The sequence below is a fragment of the Bufo gargarizans genome, chromosome 4 (assembly GCF_014858855.1).
Source record: "Bufo gargarizans isolate SCDJY-AF-19 chromosome 4, ASM1485885v1, whole genome shotgun sequence".
NCBI lineage: Eukaryota > Metazoa > Chordata > Amphibia > Anura > Bufonidae > Bufo > Bufo gargarizans.
This window is the reverse complement of record NC_058083.1, coordinates 518,622,767-518,650,204: the sequence shown is the minus strand read 5'-3', so window position 1 is coordinate 518,650,204 and position 27,438 is coordinate 518,622,767. Positions and strand designations below refer to the sequence as shown.

At 45.3% G+C, this 27,438-nt stretch overlaps 1 protein-coding gene across 1 annotated transcript; it reads right to left on the bottom strand.

The window, feature by feature from the left end:
* Positions 1-166: 166 nt before the first annotated feature.
* On the bottom strand, positions 167-26,953 carry C4H1orf198 (chromosome 4 C1orf198 homolog). Its single transcript, XM_044290216.1, has 4 exons — positions 26,486-26,953; positions 17,018-17,068; positions 4,548-5,162; positions 167-785 (listed from the first exon to the last, which is right to left on the bottom strand). The coding sequence occupies exons 1-4, from the start codon at positions 26,825-26,827 to the stop codon at positions 729-731; spliced, it is 1,065 nt and encodes a 354-aa protein (XP_044146151.1). The 5' UTR covers positions 26,828-26,953; the 3' UTR covers positions 167-728.
* Positions 26,954-27,438: the final 485 nt, after the last annotated feature.

Sequence of the window (27,438 nt, the reverse complement as noted above, 5' to 3'; positions counted from 1 at the left end):
GTTGGGATCATCTCCTCTTCTACTGGGGATGAAAACTTGGTCAGGACCTCTATAGGAACAACTTTTAGCAAACGAGGCAGTGGAAATGGTTCAAGGGCCATTGAAAAGGGTTTAGGCAGAAACCCTTCTGTCCTGTGAGGGGGCCTGGTTTGATCCTTGCTATGGGGCCCTTACTTATCTATGTACACCACTGTATATGATGTCTGATTTTCATTTTTTACATCAATCATGGCATAATCCCTTTAAATCCTTATGACACATTGTACATAAAACAGAAAGAAAATATATACTGTACGAGTTTTATCGCGTTCTGACCAGTTTTGTGGCTTGAACATTTGTTAAATACACATTTTTTGGGTCTACTTAAAATGATGATCTAAGATGCATTATTAAACTACAAAGAGAAGTCCAACAAGACTAATATCAGGTAGCATACTTTGTGTGAAGTATATAGGCATTTTTTGGTTTTAATGTCATTAGTAATATTGTCATAAAATGACTTTCTGAAACCTTGCAGGAAAAGGGACACAGGCGTAGTATAGGCACCTTGACTTCACCAAAACAGTACATAAAGGTTCAACTAACAAATACATCACAAAATGATAGAAAAAAAATGAGCACAGATTTACAAAAAGCCATCTAGGAAGAGGTTACCGCAAAACCATCTAATAAAGAGGACCATTAGCCCGTGTCTCCCAACAGATTCCAAACAGCAGTGATGAGCCTTGTTACCAGTTGTCAAGAAAATCAAACCCGGTCTTCAAAAGTAAGCTGCTGGTGTTTATCTGTAAGGGGAAGAAGAACTGTGTTAGAACTGTGACTGATCCAACGATTCATTGGCACGGTGGCTCAGTGGTTAGCATTGGTGCCTTCTAGTGCTGGGGTCCTAGGTTTGAATCCAACCATTGGCACGGTGGCTCAGTGGTTAGCATTAGTGCCTAGCAGCACTGGGGTCCTAGGGTTGAATCCGACCAAGGGCAACATCTGCATGGAGTTTGTATGTTCTCCTTCTGTTTGTGTGGGTTTCCTCCGGGTTCTCCGGTTTCCTAACACACTCCAAAGACCTACTGATAGGGACCTAAGATTGTGAGCCCCATTGGGGATAGTTGGATGCTAATGTCTGTAAAGCGTTACGGAATATAGTAGCGCTATATAAGTGCATAAAATAAATAAATGTACCATTTCTGAGACATACTGATGAGAAGCGCAATAAGGTAACAGCATTTTCTTTTATAAAGAGGTTGTCCCATCAATGCTCTTTTAAAGGGATTATGCAAACCCCTCCAATGAGGCAGACCTGTGAAGGGAAGCAGATTTACCTACATTCCGGCACTGGCTCCCCACCCCTCTCTCCAGCCTTAGGTTCTCCGCTTGGGTCCCTCGCAGCGCTGACCTGCTCCCCTTGTATCATGTCAAATAGTCATGCACTAGAAGGGGGGCAGGCCACTGCTTTCCTCAGGATGAAAACTTCCTTTTTGACACCTCATAGGCTGCAGCGGTGTCAAAAAGGAAGTTTACACCCTGAGAGCCAAGCGGAGAAGCCGAGCTTAGAGAGAGAAGGAGCCAGCATCGGGAAGCTGGTAAGTATGCTTTCCTTCGCAGGTCTCCTTACCAAAGACGGGGGTTTTGCCAACGTCCCCCCCCTCCCCCTAAAAGGTACACAACCCCTTTATCTCTCAGTCTTGTATTACATCTAGCCATTTCACACTAGCCATAAACTGTTCCGTAAAGTCCATAGACAGCTGCAGCGGACAGGAAGAAGGGAGACCGCACGTGTGCACAGCACAAGTGGCCTCCTCATGCAGCTGATTGTCGGGGGTGCCGGGTTTCGGACCCCTGCCGATCTGATATTGATGACTTAGGCCTCATGCACACGGCTGTTGGACGGCCGTTCCGTGCATCAGGGACTGCAATTGCGGAAAGAAACACCATGTTTCGTGACTCCGTTCCGCATCTCCGGAATTGCGGACCCATTCAAGTGAATGGGTCCGCATCCGTGATGCGTGGTGCACACGGCTGGCGGCCGTAGATTGCCGACCCGCCGTTTGCGGGCCGCAATACGGCAACAGCCGTGTGCATGAGTCCTTATCCTTTAGCTTGGCCATCAATAGTAAAAGCCTCGACAATCCCCTCAATTAAAAAAATCTGCTTGCATCCACCTGAAAGAAAAGCTGTGTAGTCACGGCCACTAGGAGTCTCACTTCCACCGAAGTTTAGCCAAAAGTGAGTCCGTTGTATAAGACTACATCGCTAATCGGCACTGACAGGAGAGTACAATGATTCCGTTAGCAGTAAGTTATATCTGCCAATTATGAGTTGTCATTTCCTTCCAGCGGGCATGTTGGCCAATTATTCCAGACAAATCTGTTTAGTTTTTGTATTTATTTATGTGGATGAGAAACCTTATGAAAATTAGATTTCAAGGATCATGGATGTTACAGCAGCAGAAGGAAGACTCTCCAGTTCATGGCCGTACTGAACTGATTACAGACTAGCAAATTAATGGTCTATGATAATCTGACCATCTTATCGTGTAGAAGAACATCAGGGCAGATTTCTGAATCCGGTAGATTGGTGGTGTAAGATGTTAGAAAGGCCATCTAGACCTGCGGCAGATTTATCACAGCTGGGAGATAGATTTGGTGCATGGCCGGACAGTTTTGTCTAACTCTATATTAACTATTGGTTGGCTTAGTTCGAGTTTAACTCCAGAATTGTTGGGTCAGTTTTGGCACTAAATCTTGAACGATAGTCCATACCCCTTCCTCAAGTGCAGATCATTTCTTTAAACTTAGATGTTCCATATTGCTCTGTCATATGGGCCATTGTATCTCCACAGCATGGTTGTGTTCCCAATGTAAGCAGATCTGTCATCTTTGACATGCAGCCCTAATTAATATTTTCAGCAATTCATTTGCCTTCATAATGTAATTATACATGTTATAAAATATGCACACATACACGCTAAACAGCCATGTTGAAAACGCTTTAACCAGATCAAAGCTGGATCATTATTTTGCAGGTACTGTAATTTCTGGAGCCCCCTTTTATATTGAGATAGGGACATGGAAGTCCATCATAAAATCCAGGCTTGATTATAATTAGGGTAATCAATTAGGGACCGAGGGTATGGAAACACTGAGCCAACTAACTGGTCTGACTTTGGGCGTTATCCCAGCATTCCCCTGGCTTTCACACGTTAATCCCTGGGATCTGGCCTTTGCTATAAAGGAGCCACCAGGCCACTACCTCTTGGAATAGTCCCAATGTAAGTGGCACCCACGCGGTTGGAGACACTGATGCAAAGCACCGAGGGGTCAGGCAATACTCAAAGTCAGGAACCAGGCAGTGGTCATTGCTGGCAGAGTTTGTGCGAATTCATAAAATAAGTCCGAGGTCAGGGCACGTAGCAATGGGTCAATACAGTATACAGGCTAGGGTCAAGACAGGTAATGAAGAGACAGTCGGTAAATAGACCAAGGTCGGTACACAGGTAGACAAATAAAACAGCACACGTAATCTAGTAATAAGTAAACTAAGAACCTAAAGTGCCTTAAATACAGATAGGCCGCCAGCTATAGGCTGGAACAGATCAGGTGGGGCACACACTGGCCTAATAACAGTCAGCAGGAGTGTGCTCCCTAAGGACAGAGGTTGAAGGATTGGCAGTGGGGGCAGTCTGCGGCTTGATGGAAAAGCACATGGAATGCCTTTTGTCTATAATGTAGTTAGAAATAATATCCTAGCTTTATATATCTAAAGGGGCTGTCTGCTCCCCGCTTGGGACTCATCTCAGAGAATCAGTCTATGAGAACAGCTCCCATTCTGATGGGCTCCTTCTTTGTAATACATGGACAGCCATTCATCTGACTGGTTGCCACATGAGACTACACTTCCCATGCAGTAGTCACTGTAGTTAGAAATGCCTTATTGGCATTGGCTTCCCTTGGTAACGTCAGCTGTGTGCCGAGAGGGCTAGGAGTGAGACAGCTTTCAAATGATCAACGTAGTAGATTAATTCTGGCGGGGGGATGGGTTGTCTTATGAGAGACAACCCCTTTAACCATACCTCTGATTTGGTCACTCATCGTGCTACAGGCCTGTGTAAGAGGAGCGCTGGTTCCTGGGCCTGCACACTACTACACATCCCAGCAGCTCGATGTGTGAGCGCGTCATTCCTGCTGCGGAGCGCCAGTTGAGTTAAATGGTGAAGCAGAAAGTGGAGAGCTACCTTCTTCCCAATTGGAACGGACTGTCTCTGCATCCTAGGGACGCAGAGACAGTTGAGAATACCTCAGCCCTCCCGGACTGTGGAATCGCTACCAAAATCCTGGACTGTCCTGCCGGATCAGGGATGGTTGGGAGGTATGCCTAGTGTTCATTCACCTGTGCAATAGCTAAATACACTTTTTCAATATCTAGAGGAGAAAGTGAGGTGGAAGCTCTTTCAGGTTTTAGCAGAAGAGCTCATAGTTTTGTTCCATAGATAAGCAGAAACTATATTCTACTTAGCTGACCAACATAAAATCCAAACAGTGAAAAGGTACCTGTGAAAACAGCTGAGGTTCTGTTGAGTTAGCTTCATCCTTTTGAGGTTCCTTACTAGTTTCTGTCACTGGTGGCATTAGTGCTGGTGGCTCTGAAAGAAAGACATCATCTAAAGTGCTGACAGAAGACTGGCTTGGTCTAGGAGTCTCCGAAGCGAAAGAAACACTACTTGGATTGGTTGTCTTTGGCTGCTTTGTGACCACAGATGGCTTTTCAGACACAAGAGACTTCTCGGGTTTCTCCAGCTTCGTAACTTCCTTCTCCTTCTGGAAGGAATCTTGTCTACAATAGACAGGAAGTGGTTTCTCTCCCTTTTCTAAGGACTTTATCTGACTGGGTGTTAAAGAATGAAAGTCTGACTGTGAACCTTCAACTCGAGACCGTTCCATGCTTATTTTCCAAAAGGATGATTCTTCCTCCTTTCTTACTGGCGTTGACCCCTCACAATTAGGTGTCCTCATTCCCTGAGGTGGCTTTGCAGCTGAATTTCCAAGGGGAGTCTTCATTTGGTTGCTTTGATTGGCAGATTTGGGGGTTTGCTTCTGCTCACTCTGTACGGTAGTGCTTGCTGGCTCTGGAGTGGACAATGAGGCAATGCTGAATTCCATCTGACTCTAATGAGAAAAATGAACAATAATAGTAATATGTAAGAGTCCAAAAATGAAACCTAGAATATTTAACATGCATAAGGTATCCTCTGGGTCACACACATATCTGAGAAACGGCATCTAAATTGTCACCTAATTCCTGACATTGAATGAAGATCTTTAAGGGGTATTCCCAATGGAGACAATGGGGCATATCGCTAGGATATGTCCCCATTGTCTCATAGGGGTGAGCCCCACCGCTGTGACCCACACCTATATTGAGAATGGTGCTGGGAAAGTGGTGGCTGGAGGAACCTGGGATTTCCCGGGTCCGGCCACCACCAAGCGCTCTCCCTATAGTAGTGAATGGGAGTGCACCGACCGCTACCATTCTTTTCTATGTGGCCAATGGAAATAGCTTGGCGGCCCCATAGAAACGAATTTCTCACTATGCGTGAAGCCTCATTCACACTAATGGTTTCAGTCTGGTAACGTGCAAGTGGTTGAGGTATTTATTTATTTATTTTTTAAACCATGAAAGGCCATTTTTCTCCCCTTGTGTACCCATTTTTAATGGCTGTTAGACAGTTTCATGGAGTTCAATGGGATACGTCTGACCGTGACATGTCCTATTTTTTGAAGGCCACTATTCAATGTCCGTTAAAAAACATCTAGGTGAATAGCCTCATAGACGGCAAGGGTTCTGAAAAGGGACGCTTTTCGCTGTTGTGTGAATGAGGCATTCTGTATCGCTTATGTGAAAAAGGGATTCGAATATTTTGAAGAATCTATAGTCTTAAATCTATACAGACGAACATCAGTATTGAAGTCCTATGTGTGAAAAACAACACAACCGTTGCCATTTTTGCAGTCTGCAAAACACAGATACCGGCCGTGTGCGCTCCGCATTTTGCGGAACGGACTGTCGGGGTCTCAATAGAACTGTCCTATCTTTTTCCATAATACGGACAAGGAAATAGAAATAGGATATTTAACTTTTTTTTTTTTCAGGGCTGCGAACGGACATACAAAGTTTTATAGAGGGTCAGATGTTCCCTTCCCCAAAATACGGAATGCACACGGACAGTATCCGTGTTATGCGGACCGCAAATACGGCAACGGTTGTGTGCATGAGCCCTAAGGCTGCACAGTATGAAGATCTCTAAACCAAATGTTTTGGAGACAGTACAAAGGTGGGGAAACAGAATAACGTGAAGCCCAGCTAGAAAGGTCTCATTACTTAGGAGTAACTTAACTTTTTTTTCCGGAAATTGCATTTTCAGAAACTTTCTAATATATTCCTGTATCTTCAGCAAGCTGACAGTCACCCTCGCTTTGGCCAGCCAAAACTGGGTTTATTTCAAAATTCCAAGCTAGGAGACGTAGTGCTATAAGATACATGGCGCTTTACTGACAACGCCAAGGAAGAAAAGAACCTGTAAGTTTCAAACTTTCCTACATTCCTTTTCTTCGGAAAATCCGTCAGGGCATTTTTGGTTCCATTCGTGTAGCTATAAATAAAGAATATTAATCTCTTCCAGACCAGCTGTAAAAATAGATATTTTAAAGAAAGAGCCTCCATAGTCCCACTATAAATGTTTGTATGAGCAACAGCAAATGAATACATCCAGGTTCTGGCACCAGTATATTTAGGACCATACGGTGAGATGGAGAAGAGAAGGGTAAGGCGCTCCTAAGCTCCTCTATCTCTGCTGCTTGCACAGTGGAAGACCAGCTTTGAGCCAGAAACTGATTGATAAGGATCTACTACCAAACAATTACAGCTGTTTAAAAGGGTTTTCCGACACTTAGAAGATTCTAAGCAAATGGTTTATATGAAGAGTCACTTAGGCTAGTTTTACACTAGCGCTAAACTATACCGAAAAAACCTGCTGGAGTTCATTGTATCAAGTTCATAGCTGAATACTGCCTTTCCCCACCGGATGTCCATTGAATATAATAGGACCTGGTGGGGATTTGGCCTGTTTCCGGCATTAGTGGCTGGATACCCACAGGGTCCCATTATAGTCAATAGGTTCCGGAGTTGCTGAGGCGGTTTCTGTCTTAGCTGGATGTGATGAACAGTTTAGCACTAGTATGTCTGTAGCTGACATGCCTCTGTAAGCCAGTTGCTCACACATAAACATTACCAATAAACACAAAAAGAACAAACTTCAACCCTAAAGAAATCCCCCAAGATGTAAGTGGTGCACAAGTCAGCTATACAGAACACATTGCTCCAGCACCCTGCTGTGTGAACTGTGCAATAATATCCTGTAATGGTCTAGAGCTGGCCACATGTAATGGTCTAGAGCTGGCCACATGTAATGGTCTAGAGCTGGCCACATGTAATGGTCTAGAGCTGGCCACATGTTATGGTCTAGAGCTGGCCACATGTAATGGTCTAGAGCTGGCCACATGTAATGGTCTAGAGCTGGCCACATGTAATGGTCTAGAGCTGGCCACATGTAATGGTCTAGAGCTGGCCACATGTTATGGTCTAGAGCTGGCCACATGTTATGGTCTAGAGCTGGCCACATGTAATGGTCTAGAGCTGGCCACATGTAATGGTCTAGAGCTGGCCACATGTAATGGTCTAGAGCTGGCCACATGTAATGGTCTAGAGCTGGCCACATGTTATGGTCTAGAGCTGGCCACATGTTATGGTCTAGAGCTGGCCACGTGTAATGGTCTAGAGCTGGCCACGTGTAATGGTCTAGAGCTGGCCACGTGTAATGGTCTAGAGCTGGCCACATGTAATGGTCTAGAGCTGGCCACATGTAATGGTCTAGAGCTGGCCACATGCATAAAACACCAACAACAGCTCCTTTCATGACTCAAGCTGCATCTCTCAAGAGCTACACTTATATGTTAAACTCACAGCACCAAAACCAAACCACACAATATAGAAATCCTCCAATTTTGAGGCATGCACTGGAATTATCCAACATGGTCTCTTCAGGAATGGCTGGTAGTACTGGGTGTGTCGTTTTAAACAATCAGATGAGTGCCCAGTTCCTGAATCAATACCCATGAGATTTGGATAATCTTTACTACCAAATTTACCAGGGGATTTAAAGAGGTATTCCAGTTTTGCAATTTTAAAGAGGACCTTTCACCACTCCTGGCATTCCTGTTTTAATAGCTTCATGTATTCCCCGTGTAATAACAATTCTGGATCACCTTATGACTCTATGTTGTGCCATTCCTTTATTATTTCTACTAGAAGTTATGAATGAATTGCAAGCAGTCTGCAGTAAGGGTACGGAGGGGAGGTAACGATTTGGAGGTGTGTACCTGCACAGACTGACTCTATCCAATCAGTGCTGCCATTTTCAGACTGTGCAGAGACACACCCCCAACTGGTTACCTCCCCTCCGTACCCTTACTGCAGACTGCTAGCAATTCCTTCATAACTTCTAGTATAAATAATGAAGGAATGGCACAACATAGAGCCATAAGAATAGATGCTCCAGAATTGTTATTACATGGGGAATACATGAAGCTATTAAAACAGGAATGTCAGGAGTGGTGAGAGGTCCTCTTTAAGAATCAAGTGACAAGAAACAACACACGTTATCACATACTAAGTGATTGTTTCGATGAAATGCTGCACTTTCTTTCACGCCATTGAGGTCATGAGGACATTTTCTGCTGTGTCGGTTCCTGATGACGTCATGTCGACATCTGAGACCTGGCAAGGCTCTGCCCCGTTCACACAACCTCATCAATGACCTTGCCTCTGAGGGTGGTGTTCTGCTCATTCTGATGGACCCTGTAGATGTGATGTCAGTAATAATGCTGTGTCTGTGCATCATCTGGATTTTTTATGCGAACCCATTGACTTCAATGGGTCCATTGTCCGTATTTTACGGACATACAGATGTGGAAAGAGCGCGTATGATCCGTGTGCTTTTTGCATCCATATGTCCGTTCTGCAAAAGATAGAACATTTATATATGGCCACATAATGTGGACCACAAAGCCACTGAAGTCAATGGGTCAGCAAAAAAAGTTCATGCAAAATGCACAGTATCCATATTTCGCAGATCCGCTATCCGATATCGTTGAGTGCATAAGGCCTAAGGGTGGGGTTTTGGATCTGTGATGTTTGAGCTTGGAAGGGAAGGAGAGGCAGAGACCTGACGCTACAAACACTCCCCGTGAGTCTTGCAGTGGGGTGTAAACACAAAGTGCGGGTCATAGATCGCAGTTATGCTGGAGGAGTCAAAATGCACCTAGAACTTCATCGACTCACTTATATAATGCAGTAAGGTTTAACGATGGTGCTATATTTTTTTTGTGTGTGTAACTAGAAAACCCCCTTAAGAAGGCTTCCACTGAATGAACCATTATGGGGTCCCTCAGTCCTTCTAAACTCTGTAATAGGCAACATCCAAAAATATAAATGTTCGGACCCATAACATATATTATTATGGTATATTAAAAATGTATTGTCTGCTAAAGAGGAAGAATTTTCCAAACACATGACAGACACCAGATTGGAATGTGAATGTATAAACTTCCACATACCAGAATCTGGAGAGTCTAGAAGTTAAAAGTTATATGAGCGTGCTGAAACCTTTTACATTTTTCAACATTATCAAGTTATGGAAATGACCCATCACTGCCAGTGCAAGGTCTCCGTTATAAAACCTCAAAAGTCATGTCAGCATAAATAACGTATGACCTATTAAAACCAGGCACATTACCTGGTAGGGGTGATCATGCTGAGTAAAATGATATATTTGTTATCTCTCTGGGGTTAAGAAGTGCAGACATATTTTATATTTATGTACATTAGTTATTAGGAGCAGCAGGGAGCTGGCCATAGCGCTAGGAGCACCGCCAATGCAAAGCCCCCTGTGCTCTCTGTTCTTTCCCCTTCCCTTTGAGTGACTGGGCTAGGCATCCTGTCCAGCCCTGTCTTCTTGCCTCACTTCCGTGGCTCAGCGCCTGTGCAGTGGTTCTGATAAGCGCAAGAAGCAGTACTCATCATATCCACTGCACAGGCACTGAGCTGACTCAGCACTTGTGCAGTGGATCTTCTGATGCTTTCCAAGCTCAGGAAGCACCATCTTCCGCAAGAAGACAGGGCTGGATGAGATGTCCTGCCCTGTCATTCAAAGAGGGGGAGGGGGAGGACAGAGAGCACATGGGCAGCATGGTGTTCCTAGCACTATGGCCAGCCCCCTGGTGCTCCAAATACCTAAGTTACATATGTTTAGAAATTCATATTACTGAGCATGCTCAACCAAACCAAGGAAATATGGTGGGTTTAATAGGGTTGATCATGCTGACAGAGGCTCTTTAAAGGGTTAAGATTTCTCCTACAATTTATGGAATGGAATTGCCAGTAAGTGCCTTTTCAGGCTGTAACGGGGAGGCGGGGATCGCTGGCATTATAATAAAGAACTTCTGATCTCTTTACACATGGCTAAATAAAAAGCTGCACATGAAGTAGAGATGTAGGCATCTGGCTGACAGGAGTTTGGGAAGACTGGGAGAAAACGTAAGGTTACTATAAGGCTGTGGTCTCCAACCAGTGGCTGTCAAGACCGTAAGGGTTATAGTTTTGCTACTGCTGGAGAACCACATGTTGGAGACCACTGCTGCGAGGGTATGTTCACAAGCTGCAGACAAGATCCTATGTACCTTTGATATACAGATGTTCAGACACTAATTTGCTGGAACATTTCTCTAGATCAGAGGTCTCAAATTTCCTAAGGCAATTATCTGCGGCCTCAAGGCAGCAGGTGATAGTTTATGGCAGGCCACAGGAACCTATGGCTCCTGTCCCCACTGTGAAGGCCTCATAAGCTTCAGTCCACTAGGCCTGAGGTTTTTGAGGCAATAGAACAGTGCAAGAGGTCGCAATGACATCATCGCAACCTCCTGTGCCGGATCGCACTGCCTGAGACGCGGTGCCCAAGGCTGCAATGATGTCATCACGACCCGCTGCACTGGGATCCAGCACTAATACAGGCTGGAACACTAGAAGAGGGGCATTATTCATGGGGCACCACTGGGGGCATTAATAGAGGTTGAAGCACGAAAAGGATTATAATAAATCGGTTACCACTGCAAGCATTTAATAGAGGCCAGAGCACTACAGGGGGGTATTATAATATATATGGCACTACTGGGGTCATTAAGAGGCCGGAGTACTACAGGGGGGCATTATAATATATAGGGCACTACTGGGGTCATTGATAGAGGCCAGAGCACTACAGGGGGGCATTATAATATATAGGGCACTACTGGGGTCATTAATAGAGGCCGGAGAACTACAGGGGGGCATTATAATATATAGGGCACTACTGGGGTCATTAATACAGGCCGGAGAACTACAGGGGGGCATTATAATATATAGGGCACTACTGGGGTCATTAATACAGGCCGGAGAACTACAGGGGGGCATTATAATATATAGGGCACTACTGGGGTCATTGATAGAGGCCAGAGTACTACAGGGGGGCATTATAATATATAGGGCACTACTGGGGTCATTAATAGAGGCCAGAGTACTACAGGGGGGCATTATAATATATAGGGCACTACTGGGGTCATTAATAGAGGCCGGAGTACTACAGGGGGGCATTATAATATATAGGGCACTACTGGGGTCATTGATAGAGGCCGGAGAACTACAGGGGGGCATTATAATATATAGGGCACTACTGGGGTCATTAATACAGGCCGGAGAACTACAGGGGGGCATTATAATATATAGGGCACTACTGGGGTCATTGATAGAGGCCAGAGAACTACAGGGGGGCATTATAATATGTAGGGCACTACTGGGGTCATTAATACAGGCCGGAGAACTACAGGGGGGCATTATAATATATAGGGCACTACTGGGGTCATTGATAGAGGCCAGAGCACTACAGGGGGGCATTATAATATATAGGGCACTACTGGGGTCATTAATAGAGGCCGGAGAACTACAGGGGGGCATTATAATATATAGGGCACTATTGGGGTCATTAATACAGGCCGGAGAACTACAGGGGGGCATTATAATACAGGGTAACTACTGGGGCAGTAATACAGGTTGGAGCACTACAGTGGGGGCATTATAATATAGGGGGCATTAATATAGGCCAGAGTACTACAGGAGGGCATTATAACTACACAGGGGAAATGCACTACGGGGGGGCTTTTTGAATACTGGGCCCACTACAGGGCGCATTATAACTACTGGAACTACTATAGGGGGCATAATAAATACTAAGGCCACTATAGGGGGTATTATATATACTGAGGACAGGGGTGCCTTATAGAAGAGCCTTGTTACTTGTGCGGACACCATGGTGACATAATTACTACTGGGGATACTGTGGGGGCATTATTATTGGGCAAAATCTGGAGGGCATGGCTACTAATAGGTGGACTCTTGAAGAGCATTATGATTATTGGGGGTACTGTAGGGGGCACTATAACTATGGGGGACTATCTGTATGGCACAGTTTTTTTTGTTGCCTTTTTTTGTTTGTTTTTGCAGTATCGTGTTTGTGGGTATTGAGGAGCACAGCGGGCACAGTATTGAGAGGCAACAGGCTGACGCGGTTGGGGCACCAGAACGGGGAGGATGATGGAAAATTGAGGAAACTAAGATGTCTGTGTGGTAAACTCTGCAGAGATGAAGCTGAAAGAAGTTGTCAAGGTGGTCTGCCTACAATGGAGAAGATCTACATCAGAGGAGACATCACTGGATGTAAGAGGTATGTGGTGATATATTCTCTTGACAATAATTTTGTATTGTATCATATTTGAAATGAACGTGGCCCATATATCCGGCCGAATTTGAGATCCCTCTTCTAGACAGAGTATTTTTGGTTGAGGGATTTGAGGCTACAGTGGGCCCAGACCAAAACTGACCATTATACACAAATCCTCCTCTGACCGGATGCTAAATATTCTATTCAGCTATATTTGGGAAGATTGGGTAACAATAATTTTGCCGCTCAGCTTCCCCAGACTCCAGAATGACAAATAGGTCCAGGAGAGCCCTATAGGGATGTCAAACCCCTGGCTGCTGCTAAACTACAACTTCCATCATGCCAGGACAGTCTACAGCTATCAGCCTACAGCTTTCAGGGCATGCTGGGAGGGCCGCGAGTATGATGTCCCTGTTGTATTAGTACCTACATTTTTTGTAGTAAATAGACGTGAAGAAACAGTTAAAGGGGTTCTCCAGGCTACAGAAATTGACGTGTCCTTAGGATCGGTCATCAATATATTGGTGGGGGTCCAACACCCCCAGCGATCAGCTGTTTTGGGCAGCCAGAAACTATACAGTGTATGGAACTGGAAGCAGACAGCGCCATACACAGTGTAGTGGCCGTTTCTGGTTACTGCACCTAAGTTCCCATTCTAAGGGAGCCTTGCGTACACTGTATATCTTCTGGCACTGCGGTGCTCCACAAATCTTAGGGCTCGTTCACACCAACGTGTGAAGCCCGTGCTGTGGACCACAAATTGCATGGGGATCGCGGACCCATTCACTTGAATGGGTCCTCGATCCTTCCGTTCAGCAAAAAGATACAGCAAGTTCTATCTTTTTGCGGTGCGGAAGCACGGAACAGAACGGAACTTTTTTTTTTCCATTTACGTTACTTTTTTTGCGCTTTGTATACGGACCGTATACGGAACCATTCATTTAAATGGATCCGCAAAAAAACGGAAGGTACTCTGTATGTCTTCCGTTTCTGTATTTCCATTTTTCCGTTCCGTTCAAAGATAGAACATGTCTTATTATTGTCCTCATAACGGACAAGGATAGCACTGTTCTATCAGGGGCCAGCTGTTCCGTTCTGCAAAAAACAGAATGCACACGGACGTCATTCGTATTTTTTGCGAATCCGTTTTTTTTGCGGACCGCAAAATACTGAAAAAGCCATACGGTCGTGTGCAAGAGGCCTTATATTGAAAACCTATCCGGAGGATGGGTCATCAGTGTCTATAGTCCGGCCAACCCCTTTAATACAAACTGAGAAACCTATTCTGCCTTTCTCTGTTAGAAGGCAAAGATCTCTGGAGTCTATTTTTACATGTTGTTCACTTATTAGGAATGTGTGCTATTCGACAAGCATGCACGGCCTTCTGTGAGCAGAGGAAGCTGTTTAGTTTGGCCGCCTGGCAAATTTTAAATAGCAGAGAGAAAGGAATCCAATTCTGTCTCTTTGTACCGGAATATTAACCGAGACGAGAACCAGAGCGACTGGCCGGGCGTCCAGGTCTATGTAGATCCAGGAGAAGCCAAGATGAAATACTCAAGGCACAACATAGTCGGCCGAATCCCTGGACTTGTCTAGTATCGGGCACCGAGCAGCTGACTTGTATTCAAGAGTTCATTAACCTGAAGCCTGAGGCGTGAAAGTTCAAACGGGATTGTAAAGCACGTAGGGGTACGGCCACGTGGTTAGGTTTCTGCATGTAGTTTTGGAAGCCAAAACCAGGAGTGAATTCAAGAAGGAGGAGAAGTCATATCTCCCCCTTTTTGAATTCACTTCTGGGTTTTATACTTTTATCTGTTTGTGATCCGCTCCTGATTTTGGCTTCCAAAACTGCATCAAGAAACCTGACCTGTTCCATGTGGGCTTGGCAGCTGAAGACTGGTCTTATCTTTATATGTGCCGGCATTGCTGAGAAAAATGATGTTTTATTATGTGCAAATGAGGCTCTAGGAGCAACGGGGGCGTTAACATTACACCGAGAAGCTCTGCTCTCTCTGCAACTGCCGCACCCTCTGGACTTTGACAGAACCAGGCAGTGTAAACATCATCCCACCTGGTCCTGTCAATCAAAGTGCAGAGGACGCAGCGGTTGCGGAGAGAGCAGAGCCTCTAGGTGTAATGGTAACACCCCCGTTGCTCCTAGAAGCTCATTTGCATATATTAAACCATCACTTTTCTCAATAATGCGGGCACATAGGAACATGCGACCAACACAGATGTCTTCAGCTGCCAAGCACACATGGAACAGGTCAGCCAGTGTCATAGGTACAAAACTGCTGACAGATGCCCTTTAAAGGGAATCTGTCACCAGTGACCTCCCTATCAAACTGTTTGTATAGACACATAGCTGTGGTTCACCTGATTAGAACACTGTTTTTCTGTTGGTGATCTGAGGCTTGGTTCCAGAAATACTTTTTCTTAATATGCAAATTATGTCTTTGGTGCAATGGGGTCGTCACATTTGCTCTTGTTGCATCCAAGCTCCTGACTCACCCTCGACAGATGATACTGGCGGGAGAAGGATCAATATTTTGCCAGTTCCTTTTGTTCTCCCAGGAGAAAAGTGTCTGGCTGCAGCTTTCTCCTCTCGCCCCATTGATAACACATACAGGTATGTATAGAGACGGAGATATCGCTGTCAGCTGAACCATCATCCTGCCAACAGCAATTGAATATGTGTGGTCAGCTTTACCCAGGTCCAAAGTCCTAGTAACCAAAATGGCACAAAAAAGCTCACTGCGTTCGGGCTGTTTTGGCTGATAGGAAGACGAGGAGTATCTGTAATATGTCACCATTAGATAGAGCATAATATTCCGCTGCTCTATGATCGACTTCAAGGTTTTCATTGTGCTTGACGCACTGGTTAAACCGGAGTCTCGTATCTGATCTAATGTCCAAGCAGTAGTCAACACAACTGTATAACCAGATTGTTAGAATTCTGCTAGAGGCGCCCATACATATTCAATAGCTGATGGATCTCTCTCCCGACTCCCCCATACTCTTAAGTGTTCTACTCGTGTCTGTGTATTCTATGGGGAGACTGGAGAAAGACGCTACCGGACCCTTCTCCCGGGAGAACAAAAGAATTGGGCAAAAATATTCATTTTGTCCAATCCTTGTCTTCCTGGACATCATCTGTTGGGGGGGGGGGAGAGTTAGGAGCTCCCCATACACAAGAGTTTCGTCTGAAGCCACAGTTTTTGGAGGGCCACCACATTTGTAGATGTAAAGCTCAGACGTATTAAACTCCATGCCATGTAGATGCGTAGGCCAGGGGCGTAGCTATAGGGGGTGTAGTGGTAGCAGTCGCCCAAAGACCCTTGTGCCACATAAGACACTGGCATTATAGAAAGCTCATACTGGTCAATTTACACCTCTTGGCATGAGGGGGTGCCCATTCAATGTTTTCCTCAGGCAGCAGGAAGGACAAGGGGGGCCCAAGCTGAACTCTTGCACCAGGGCCCATGAGCTTTTAGCTACGCCCCTGGCGTAGGCTGATCGTTGTTTAAAAAAAAAAAGTTGTTTTTTTTTTTTTGCCTGGATGATGTGTGGTCTTGGAACACACATTTGACTATGCTTTCCAATAGAAAAAGGACGCGGTAGACATATGCCAACAGGACAATCTTTTGGCACAAATCAGGTCCTATCAAGCATTGTACACCTGTTATGTGGTATGAAGATGGCCACACAGAACATTAAGAAGGTCAGATGCTACTGTGGCTATGTAAGTGTAGACCCTTCACCCCAGAGGATTGTATTGATTCAGATGTCCTTCGGTTCCTCAGCTCTGAGGTTAGAAATATACTAAGTAGAGTTGTCTTATTTTCTCTTTGTAAGCAGAGGGTAAGTAGATTATAAATCATATCGGGACCTATCCTGGGTAAGGTTTATCAAATAATTTATTTACAAATGCCCATGCGGGCGTTGAACCTGTCTTGCCCCAGGTGAAAATGTTAATACTTCACTTTTATTGATATTTGAATTAAAATGAGTGCTAATTAATTCAAATATCAATAAAAGTGAAGTATTACAATTTTCACCTGGGGCAAGACAGGTTCAACGCCCGCATGGGCATTTGTAAATAAATTAAGTAGATTATATGGACATTTTTATCTCATTTATGTCAAATCTAACACTTACTCTGGTTTCCCAGGAAAACGGTGCAGAATGTTCATCTTGCCAAGTAATATCCTACAAAAGAAGAAAAACCATGTAAACATTTTAGCAATAATGTCCACTACGTTTTAGGCTCTGTTCACACTAGCATCATGGGCTCTATTTATAATACTATGTAGGATCCATTCAAACAAATATCTGGGAACATTAATTAGAAGCCCGTGAGGCCTGTTGAGGTTTCCACCATTTCTGGTGGTAACAGTAGAGCTGCAGCGGCTAGTTTTCTTGATGTCAAAAAAAGTGGAAACACAGAGTAAAGCTTTGAACGCAAATGTGAACAGAGCCTTAACAATTCATAGGACATTCAGAAAAAGCCCCTCTCTACCATTGGTATCCACTTGAAGTTGCAATACCATACAAAGTCCATGGAGAGAAGTGGCCCAGAGCCCATTTTCCTAATCTCACAAAACCCTCATATCTGATCTAATGTCCAACTAAATGTCAAGACGATTGTAGAACCAGATTGTGTCACGGCAGGTGGGGATAAGAGGAACACCAAGTAAACAAACAGCAACAGGTAAACAGACTAGGCCCCAAAGCTAGGGAGGAGGGAATGATAACCTCCTAACAATCCCTGAGCCTCTCCCTGACAGTATGAGCAAGTCCTGATGGAGAACGAACTCATACGCTGGAACCTAAGCCCTGTTGACACTGTAGCAAACCCTAACTTAGGGAGAGGGTAATGAGACAGCCGGTACCTTCCACCATGAAGGGACCAGCGTCTCCCTGAGACCTAGCAGCAACACATGCACAAAGGAGAAAACAGGAGGACTTAGCTTGAGACGAGCGGGAAGTAGAGGATCCCCAAACTACCAGTATAGAACTCCAGAAGGAAAATATGAACCGCAAAGTCAGCAGTAAGAGGAGGACTTAAATAGAGCCTCTTAAACAGCTAACGAGCAGAACCTGTGGAGAGGTGGGATCCTGCCCACAACAACAAACAGAAAGGAAACACAGAAAGACCTGTCAGATAGACTCACGTGCTGCAAGTCTATCCGATCTTCTCAGATCTCTCACAGGGCAGGCAGTGACAGATTGGTAGAGATTCAGCTAAGGCTAGGTTCACATCTGCGTTCAGGAAATCCGGTAGCCTGATCCCAGCCGAGAAGCATATTACTGGAGTTACTGTATCTGGCACAGCCGGACACAGCCAGGGCTCACCGTATCTCCATTCACTAAACTGTGATCCATTCAGTTTCCAGCAAGATTGCCTGCAACAAAAATGCTGCACGCAGCGTTTTTTTTTTTGGGCAAAAAGCCAACATTCTAGCTGGAAACCCAATGGATCTTGTAGTAAATGGGCATCCGGCGGGGCTCGGCGGTGTACAGCTATGCTGGATACAGTAATTCTGGTAGTCTGCTCCTCTGCTGGAACAGGCTACAGGATTTACTCTGTGCAGATGTGGCCTAATGTTTACTAGGAGTGGAAATGGCACCCGAACCATACCTCTACAAACTAGACCACTTAACGCCCCCGTTTCTGGACAATGGAATAGCAGGGGTGTTGCTAAAATACAACCCCAATAGCAAAATCGAGAATTATAGTGTTGTCGAAAAAGTGTGTTTATCTTCTTCAGAATCTTTTGGATATATTCAGATCATACTTTTAAGACAAAGAGAACTCCTTCAGAAGTTTGCTATTTTCTGTTTTTGTGTTCTCATTTTCTACTCCCTGCCTTCCTGGAGACAAAACATTTTTATTTTTCAGTTCATATAGCCTTATGAGAGTTTTTGAAAGCCAATTTCACACTTCACTTATTTGGTCAGTTATGTCCATCAGTTATTGTGAGTCAAAACCAGGTGCGGGTCAAAAATACAGAACCGGTGCAGATCTTTTTGTTATACCTTATGTCTGTGTAGGCTTCACTACTGGTTTTGGCTCAAAATACCATAACTGATGGAAATTACTGAAGTGTGAACTCAGCCTAAAGCCTCATGCACATGACTGCAGCAGGTCCTGCCCGTACTGCGGGCCGCAATATATGGGCACCAGCCTCATGCACTACTTTTTTGCGATCCAGATCGCGGATCCCCTCAACCGAATGGTTCCACGTCCACAGACGGCAGGCACACAGCAGCACGGTCATGAGCATGAGGCCTAAGTTGTACTTTCTAATGGCACCATTTTATATTGCATATGATGTAGTGGAAAGCTGGAAACAAAATTCCAAATGGGGTGGAATTGGGAAAAAAAATGCAATTCTACCTCAGTACTATGTGTTTCGTTTTTATGGCGTTTCCTATGTGGTACAACTGACCTGTTACCTGTGGAGCCCCACTACGTTTCCTTTACGGTCAAACACTTTACATTTTTTACTTTTAAATAGTTTATTAGCACTTTTTGAACCATTTATGTTGCCAACTCCGTAACCCTTATTACTAGGCCAATGTAATGCACAGGAAACCTCATAAACATTATTGACTTGGTAGAAGAGCTTTAGATAAGGGATAAAAAGAATATGAAAGCATTTTAAAAATGTTTTTGTGCTAGTGAAGCTTTAATTCCTATTTTAAGACTGCTCCAAGTAAATTATAGATCTGATGATATCAGATATAAATACATCCAAACGGAAAGACATAAATATAGGTTTACCCTGAAGTGCTTTTGAACAAAGCAACCAGAAAATAAGTTCTCCAAGTCTGTTTGTGGTGCCAATCTCACCAAAGTGTTATATAAAAAGTACAGAAATACATACAGAGCAAACAGTGCAGCAACACTGCAAACATAATATATAGAATATATGGGAAAAATTGGGAAAACGTTGAAAGTGTCCCCAAGTGCAGTCACAAAAACCATCAAGCGCTACAAAGAATCTGGCTCACATGCGGACCGCCCCAGGAAAGGAAGACCAAGAGTCACCTCTGCTGCGGAGGATAAGTTCATCCGAGTCACCAGCCTCAGAAATCGCAGGTTAACAGCAGCTCAGATTAGAGACCAGGTCAATGCCACACAGAGTTCTAGCAGCAGACACATCTCTAGAGCAACTGTTAAGAGGAGACTGTGTGAATCAGGCCTTCATGGTAGAATATCTGCTAGGAAACCACTGCTAAGGACAGGCAACAAGCAGAAGAGACTTGTTTGGGCTAAAGAACACAAGGAATGGACATTAGACCAGTGGAAATCTGTGCTTTGGTCTGATGAGTCCAAATTTGAGATCGTTGGTTCCAACCACAGTGTCTTTGTGCGACGCAGAAAAGGTGAACGGATGGACTCTACATGCCTGGTTCCCACCATGAAGCATGAAGGAGGAGGTGTGATGGTGTGGGGGTGCTTTGCTGGTGATTAAAAATTGAAGGCATACTGAACCAGCATGGCTACCACAGCATCTTGCAGCGGCATGCTATTCCACCCGGTTTGCGTTTAGTTGGACCATCATTTATTTTTCAACAGGACAATGACCCCAAACACACCTATTTGACCATGAAGGAGAGTGATGGGGTGCTGCGCCAGATGACCTGGCCTCCACAGTCACCGGACCTGAACCCAATCGAGATGGTTTGGGGTGAACTGGACCACAGAGTGAAGGCAAAAGGGCCAACAAGTGCTAAGCATCTCTGGGAACTCCTTCAAGACTGTTGGAAGACCATTTCAGGGGACTACCTCTTGAAGCTCATCAAGAGAATGCCAAGAGTGTGCAAAGCAGTAATTAAAGCAAAAGGTGGCTACTTTGAAGAACCTAGAATATGACATATTTTCAGTTGTTTCACACTTTTTTGTTATGTATATAATTCCACAGGTGTTAATTCATAGTTTTGATGCCTTCAGTGTAAATCTACAATTTTCATAGTCATGAAAATAAAGAAAACTCTTTGAATGAGACGGTGTGTCCAAACCTTTGGTCTTTACTGTATATATATATATATATATATATGTAAATGTCCCAAACATACATCAATTAGTGTGAGGTTGGACGGATGTTTCTCCCTGGTGACGCCCACCCATCACACTAATGATTTTTATCTTATTGCACGTTAAATAAATCTTTTATAATTAAAACTTGTCCATATATTACCAGAAGATCGAGTGCCCCCCACCCTTTATATATATTTTTTATAGATATATATATATTTACATACTATTACAGGATATGTTAACTCCGTTAAGGAAATCTGTCTGCCTGTTCTGGTACAAATGCTGGCTGTCACCAGACAAACCCCGACATTTATGCCGGAAAGCGGTTGGATCACCACTGGACTTCACTGCAATCAATGGAGATCCGGCGGTGAAGTAGAGGACCCGACAGGCTGCTCTGTGCCGGAACAGCCTGACGGATCTCCTAATGGAGATGTGAACGAGGGCTGTAGAATTAAAGTAATTATAAATTAGACTTGTCAGTGCTCACATGACTTAAAAGGAGTTTTCCGAGATTCCGATATTGATGACCTATCCTCAGGATAGTTCATCCGTATTAGGTTGGCAGGGGTCTGACACCCGGGACTTCCACCGATCAGCTCTTTAAAGAAGCTGTGACACTTCAAGGAAGGGTCAGCTTTGAAAAGTAGATGTCGTTAGCTATGTTAATGAGTTTCACTCCAGGGGTGCAGAGAACGGGAGTAGCATTTCTAGACAAAAGTGTTAGGTTTAAAGATGAACCCAATTGAAAGGGGTTATCCAGGAATTTTATATTGATGGCCTATCCTCAGGATAGGTCATCAATATCTTATCGGTGGGGGTCTGACTCTCAGCTGATCAGCTGTTTGAAGAGGAGGCTGCTCTCACCAGAGCTCCAATGTGCACTTTGGTCTTTTCACAGGTTACCAAGCACAGCGCCATCCACTGTATAGTGGCTGTGCTTAGTATTGCAGCTCAGCCCCATTCACTTGATTGGAACTGAGCTGCGACTAGGCCACGATACTGATGTACAGTGACATCACAAGGCCTAGGAAGACGCCTCAGCGCTCATGGAGTGCTGCGGCCTCTACGAACAGCTGATCGAAGTTGGCCCCCCCACAATCTAATATTGATGACCTATCCTGAGAATAGGTCATCGGTATCAAATTCACGGATAACCCCTTTAACAAACTACACGGACATGCGCCATTTGATAAATTTGGCGCATGCAGTCCATTGCCTTTTTTAACCATTAACCAATGGCGCCAATAATGAAGACCACAACTATACATATAATACCGCAGTCACAGCGACATCATCCAGCGCTGCTCTCTGTAGACCGTACCCTGAGGTCCATTCTGCTGCCAGGATTATCACAACTCAACTGCGTTCATTTCTAGTAGTGATTTTTTGTACGAATGAAGCCGTGACCGGTATTCCACTGCGAGGTGAAACCGTTACCATCAGCTCTGCTACATAATTGCTGGATGTTCTGTAAAGACTTTCAGATCACCGGGGGTGATGGCTCTCGGCCAGTAATCGAGACTTCAAATCCACGCTGCTTCCTGAGGGTTTACACGTTTTCGGGGAATTCCAAAATTTCAGTGTGGCATCCCATTCTTTTAAATTTGCCCCAGGGTGTCCAGATAATGGTCATTGCTCTCTGCAAGATCTTTAATTACTTGGATTTTTATTTATTTTTAAAAAACCTCTTAAACTCAACTCAACAAAAAGTTGCTAATTTTTGCCTTTTTTTCTTTTTTGCACCAACTGTATGATTTAGTTTTTTTTCTGCTGCTCAAGACACTGTGGAAAAAAATGATAGCTGAAATCCACACCAGACCATAACTGGCTAAGATTTTGGTTTTTGTTGCACGGACCGCAGCAAGTTTACTAAAGGTCCTAAGCCTGTCTTAGTAAATTCCCCCCAACGTGTCCTTTGATCTGTCCTCAGCTACAAAACCATCGCCACATTTAAAGGGTTTCTGTCACCTGAAAAATGGGTATTAAGCTGGCGGACATTAGCGATGTGCTAACGTCAGCTGAACATAAGTATATTAGGCTACTTTCACACTAGCGGCAGGGGAGTCCGGGAGGCTGTTCCGGCGGGTGAACAGCCTGTCGGATCCGTCCTGCCGCTAGTTCACGCGTGCCCCCGGACTTCCGCTCTATCTCCATTGACTATAATGGGGGCGGGGTGGAGTTCCGGCGGCAGCACGGCAGAGCACGGCGAGAGGCAGCCGGATAAAAGTACTGCATGTCGTAGTTTTAGTCCGGCTGCCTCTCGCCGTGCGCTGCTGTCGGAACTCCAACCCTGCAGCCATTATAGTCAATGGGGACGGAGCGGCAGTCCGGGGGCACAGGTGAATTAGCAGCAGGACGGATCCGACAGGCTGTTCACCTGCCGAAACAGCCCGCTGCCGCTAGTGTGAAAGTACCCTTTATATGGCACAAATTGCTGAGCGTGGGACTACATAGCCAGGTCAGGCAGTGTGCCCATGCTGAACCATGTCTACCACCAAGAGTGCCTACAAATATCATATGAGCATCAGAATAGAACCACGGAGCTGAGGAAGAAGGTGGCCCGGTGCGATGAATCAGGTTTAATGAATAGCCAGGTGCTTGTATGTCACCTAGGAAAGAGATGGCACCAGGATAAAGGCAAGCTGGTGAAGGCAGGGTCTTTCCCTGGGCACTGTTTTGCTGGGAAAGCTTGACATTCTTATGGATGTTACTTTGACTTCTACCACTTATCCAAGTCATGTCTCAAGGCCTGTTTAAAGGTCATACATTGACCTATAGGATAGCTACTTTACATCTGGTGGCATTAGAGTCAGATCTGCTAACAGCTCATTTGCTTCCCTTCTTCCCAGAATTCCAGAGGAGCGTTGCCTAGCCTATGTCTCCTTATCCCATTTAAGAGCTCTCCGTAAGAAGATATAGTTTCCCCTGAATCTTGACTTAGGCCTCTCACCCAGCTAAGCCAGTGTTCTCTGCTGTGCACTGATGAGGGACAATTATCCAAAAACAGGTGTCTGCAGATGAGATGCTGGCTTATTTATTATCCAAGTCATGTCATAAGGCCTGTTTAAAAGGTCAACGTTGGCTTATAGGATAGCTGCTTTACATCTGATTTACATATCCTCTTCCAACTACCTACCTTAACCGGAACATTGTTGCAGAACAAGTGCATCCCTTCTATATAAACCTTCTCTGTGTCTTAAAGTCTTATTCATGTTTGAGTATTTCCAAATTCATAAAAAATTTCATAGGTAGCCTGCTTGCTGGTGGTTTCCATGTAGTAATAAATTAAAGGGGTTCTCTGATCATTTCCTCTTAATAGCCCATGGTACTAACCTGTGTAGGGAAGCTATTTTAGATACTACTTCTCTCTTGCTCCCCCGGTCCCGCCGTCTCCACTGCTCTTGCTCGAGCAGTGGGCTCTTCCGCCCGGGTCCTGATTGGATGTGTCCACTTCTTTTCCTGTTCAACTGCATTTAGGGGGCATTCACATGATGTCACGGTCCCTCAGGTGACTGATGTCAGGAAATCAAGAAGATTGGCTGAGCGTGGAGGAATCTAGCAGCCTCCTTGATTTCTCTTGATTCAGTGTTGATAGGGTTAATGACCACTTCCCTTTTCTCGGCTGTTGCTCAGTGGTCATCACTTCTACCCTTTATAGTCTGACCCTACCCTTCTGACTATGCGGTAGATAGCCTCATTTGGGTTTGGCTGAGTTGGTGTGAGGTTGTCTCTGGTGTTCCCGCTCGTCCTTCTCTACAGAAGTTAAGTGTCGCGTTTGTTTGTGTTTTGCATTATTCCCTGTTTGTATCTGGGCCTGAGAGAGAGACTTCCATTCGTCCATCTGGGGAGGAATGGGTTGTCTCTGGTCCTAACCTTATTCCAGGGCCTTATAGGGAAATCAGGGCCTAGGTATACAGCATATGAATATTCCTACCTTCAAGGTCTATTCATATTGATAGGTAGTCAGGGCCCGGATTAGGGTTGTTTTAGGAGGTGACCTGTTCCTTCTCTAGTTTCCAGGCCCAGTTACTGTTCCCCTTCCCTCCTGTGTTCAGTGTGGAGTTTCCCCCCCACACTGATTGTGACACACGACCGTAAGTGTTTTGCAGACAGCACATTGCCGGCGCTATATAGAAAATGATAGGACATGCTGTATATTTTTTACCGGGTTGCGAAACGGAACAACGGATGGGGACAGCACACGGCGTGCTGTCTGCATTTCTTTCGGCCGCATTGAAATTAATAGGTCCTCACCCGTTCTGCAAAATAGCGGACTAAGAATTACGGTCGTTTGACTGCACCCTTAACGTTGGTGCAGCTGAACAGAAAAAGACGTCCATAGCTGCTCAGGACTCAGGTGGAAGAGCTGGCAGCAGAGACGGCGTCATCAGGGGAACAGGGGAAGGTAAGTACTATGTAACACAAATGGGCTAATAGGAGAAATGACCAGAGATCCCCTCGGAAAAATGATCTGACATTAACTTCAAAAATATAGCAAAGACCACGACTATTGGCTTCTTTTTTTACCTTCCTCTGGAGCAACTTGCAGGATAACAGGCCGAACTGGATGGACAAATGTATTTTTTCGGCCTTATGTACTATGTTACTATGTATCAGAATGGTGAAGGTCTGACAACCAGCACCCCCAGCGATCGGCTGTCCTGATCTGCCGCCTGAAATAACACAGTGGATGGAGCTGGAGGCAGACAGCGCCGTCCACTGTGTAGTGGTGGTGCCGGGTACTGCAGCTCAGATCCCACTCTGTATAGAAGGGGACCACACTGTCCTGCAGAGGATCACGCAGTTCCCACCGCTGCCCGGACCTGTTTGCTCACTCCACGGCAAACAAGCAGAACATGTTCCATTCGGACTAAAGATAATAATTACAAATTAGTCACTGAAACCGACCGACTCTGTGCCGAGATCCGTCAGGTGTCCGTTTTTTATGGATTACAATATTGTAGAATGTCCCAGGCCTTCGCCCATGATGTGGTCACCAGCACAAAGCTTGAGATTTTCATTATGGAGTCTACCCTGTAATATTTGGATTATGGTCACCCCCCCCCCCTCTCACCACATGACACCCTTCTGTCCCGCCCGACATCAGGTTTATGTGACAGCCCAGATTTTACCAGCGCCTGCTGTCCCGGCCCTTTAACCGTATCACTGCCGGTAATATATGATGTCTCTGTTATGACAGATGGGGGGTGACGACAGAAAAAAGCCGATGCCTATTAATTATTACATGGAATATAATAACTCCCCTGGAGCCTCCTCCGCTATATCCCCCCGGATTACCCTTCTATACATGCATGTAAATAATATGCCATCGAAATGGGCGTTTAAAGGGATACAACCAAATAGACCGCAGCGGCTGCGATCATTCACATACAGGTATGTACACGTGTGCGGTGGGTCTCAGGACTGGAGATATGTAAAGTAGTGACTGTGAAGAATATTACAGTCTGGCTGATAACAGAGAGCAATACGTGTCCCTTTAATATTCAGCTACAGGTTATATGGAGAAGGCCGACACTTTCTAGACATTTTGCCCACCTCCCTGGCACAGTACATACCTCCTCGCCAAAGTGCACCACCTTCTGGCCAGTCTGGGTCTTGAGCACCGGGTAGGAGGGCACGGGCTCGGCTTGGCTGCTGCCCTTGTGGATGGCATATCTCTTCTGCAGCTCCGGGTCCACCAGGCTCTTGTCTATGGCTTCGTCCTGCTCCTTGGGTGGCATCTTCTCCCACTGGGCACCGTACCGCTCCCTCACCCGCTCCTTGTCCTGCATGATCTTTTTAGCCATGGAGTTGAGGGACGAGAAATAAGCAAATCTGTTCCTCTCCCTCTCGTCCAGGGGCCGGTTCCCCGACACGGAGATGCGGGCTGCTGCTATGGCCGCCGCCATGGATGCCATGTCTTCTGTCCTTTGTGTGGGTTGTATTGAATAAATGTGTCCCTGGCAGCCTGGAGCTACACTGAGCAGGCAGCCGTCCACATCCCCCTGCTCCTGTACAGTCTGTAGGAACAGTCACTTCCTTTATTCTCCTTCCCCCCTCCCCGCACACATGTCAGCCTCCTGACCTCCTTATATGAGGCTTCCTCTGAGCTCAGGACTGCCTCCTCCAGCCTCCCAGCCCTCTCTGTGTCTGCCTCTGCCAGACCATTGTACAATGCACGATAAACTACTCCACTCATCATCCACACTTGTATTAGAGGGATGTTCCTTCACTGGAGGAACTCTCCGGAATCAGCTGCCAGACCCTACAACATTCTGCAGGAGACATGTATATACAGGGTGCCGACCCCCGACACAGGGGATGCCAATTGTGGGCACCCTATGTTGGCTCACTGTGCCCCCCACCATCATAATAACTGGGGGGGGGGGGAGGGAGATTTTTGTACAGTCATCTCAGGACCTGGGGGTGGGACTTATTTGTGTAGATATTATAATATATATGTATGTACAGATATAAATTATACCGTATATATTCGTGCAGCTGTAGAATATAAGGTATATACCACGTA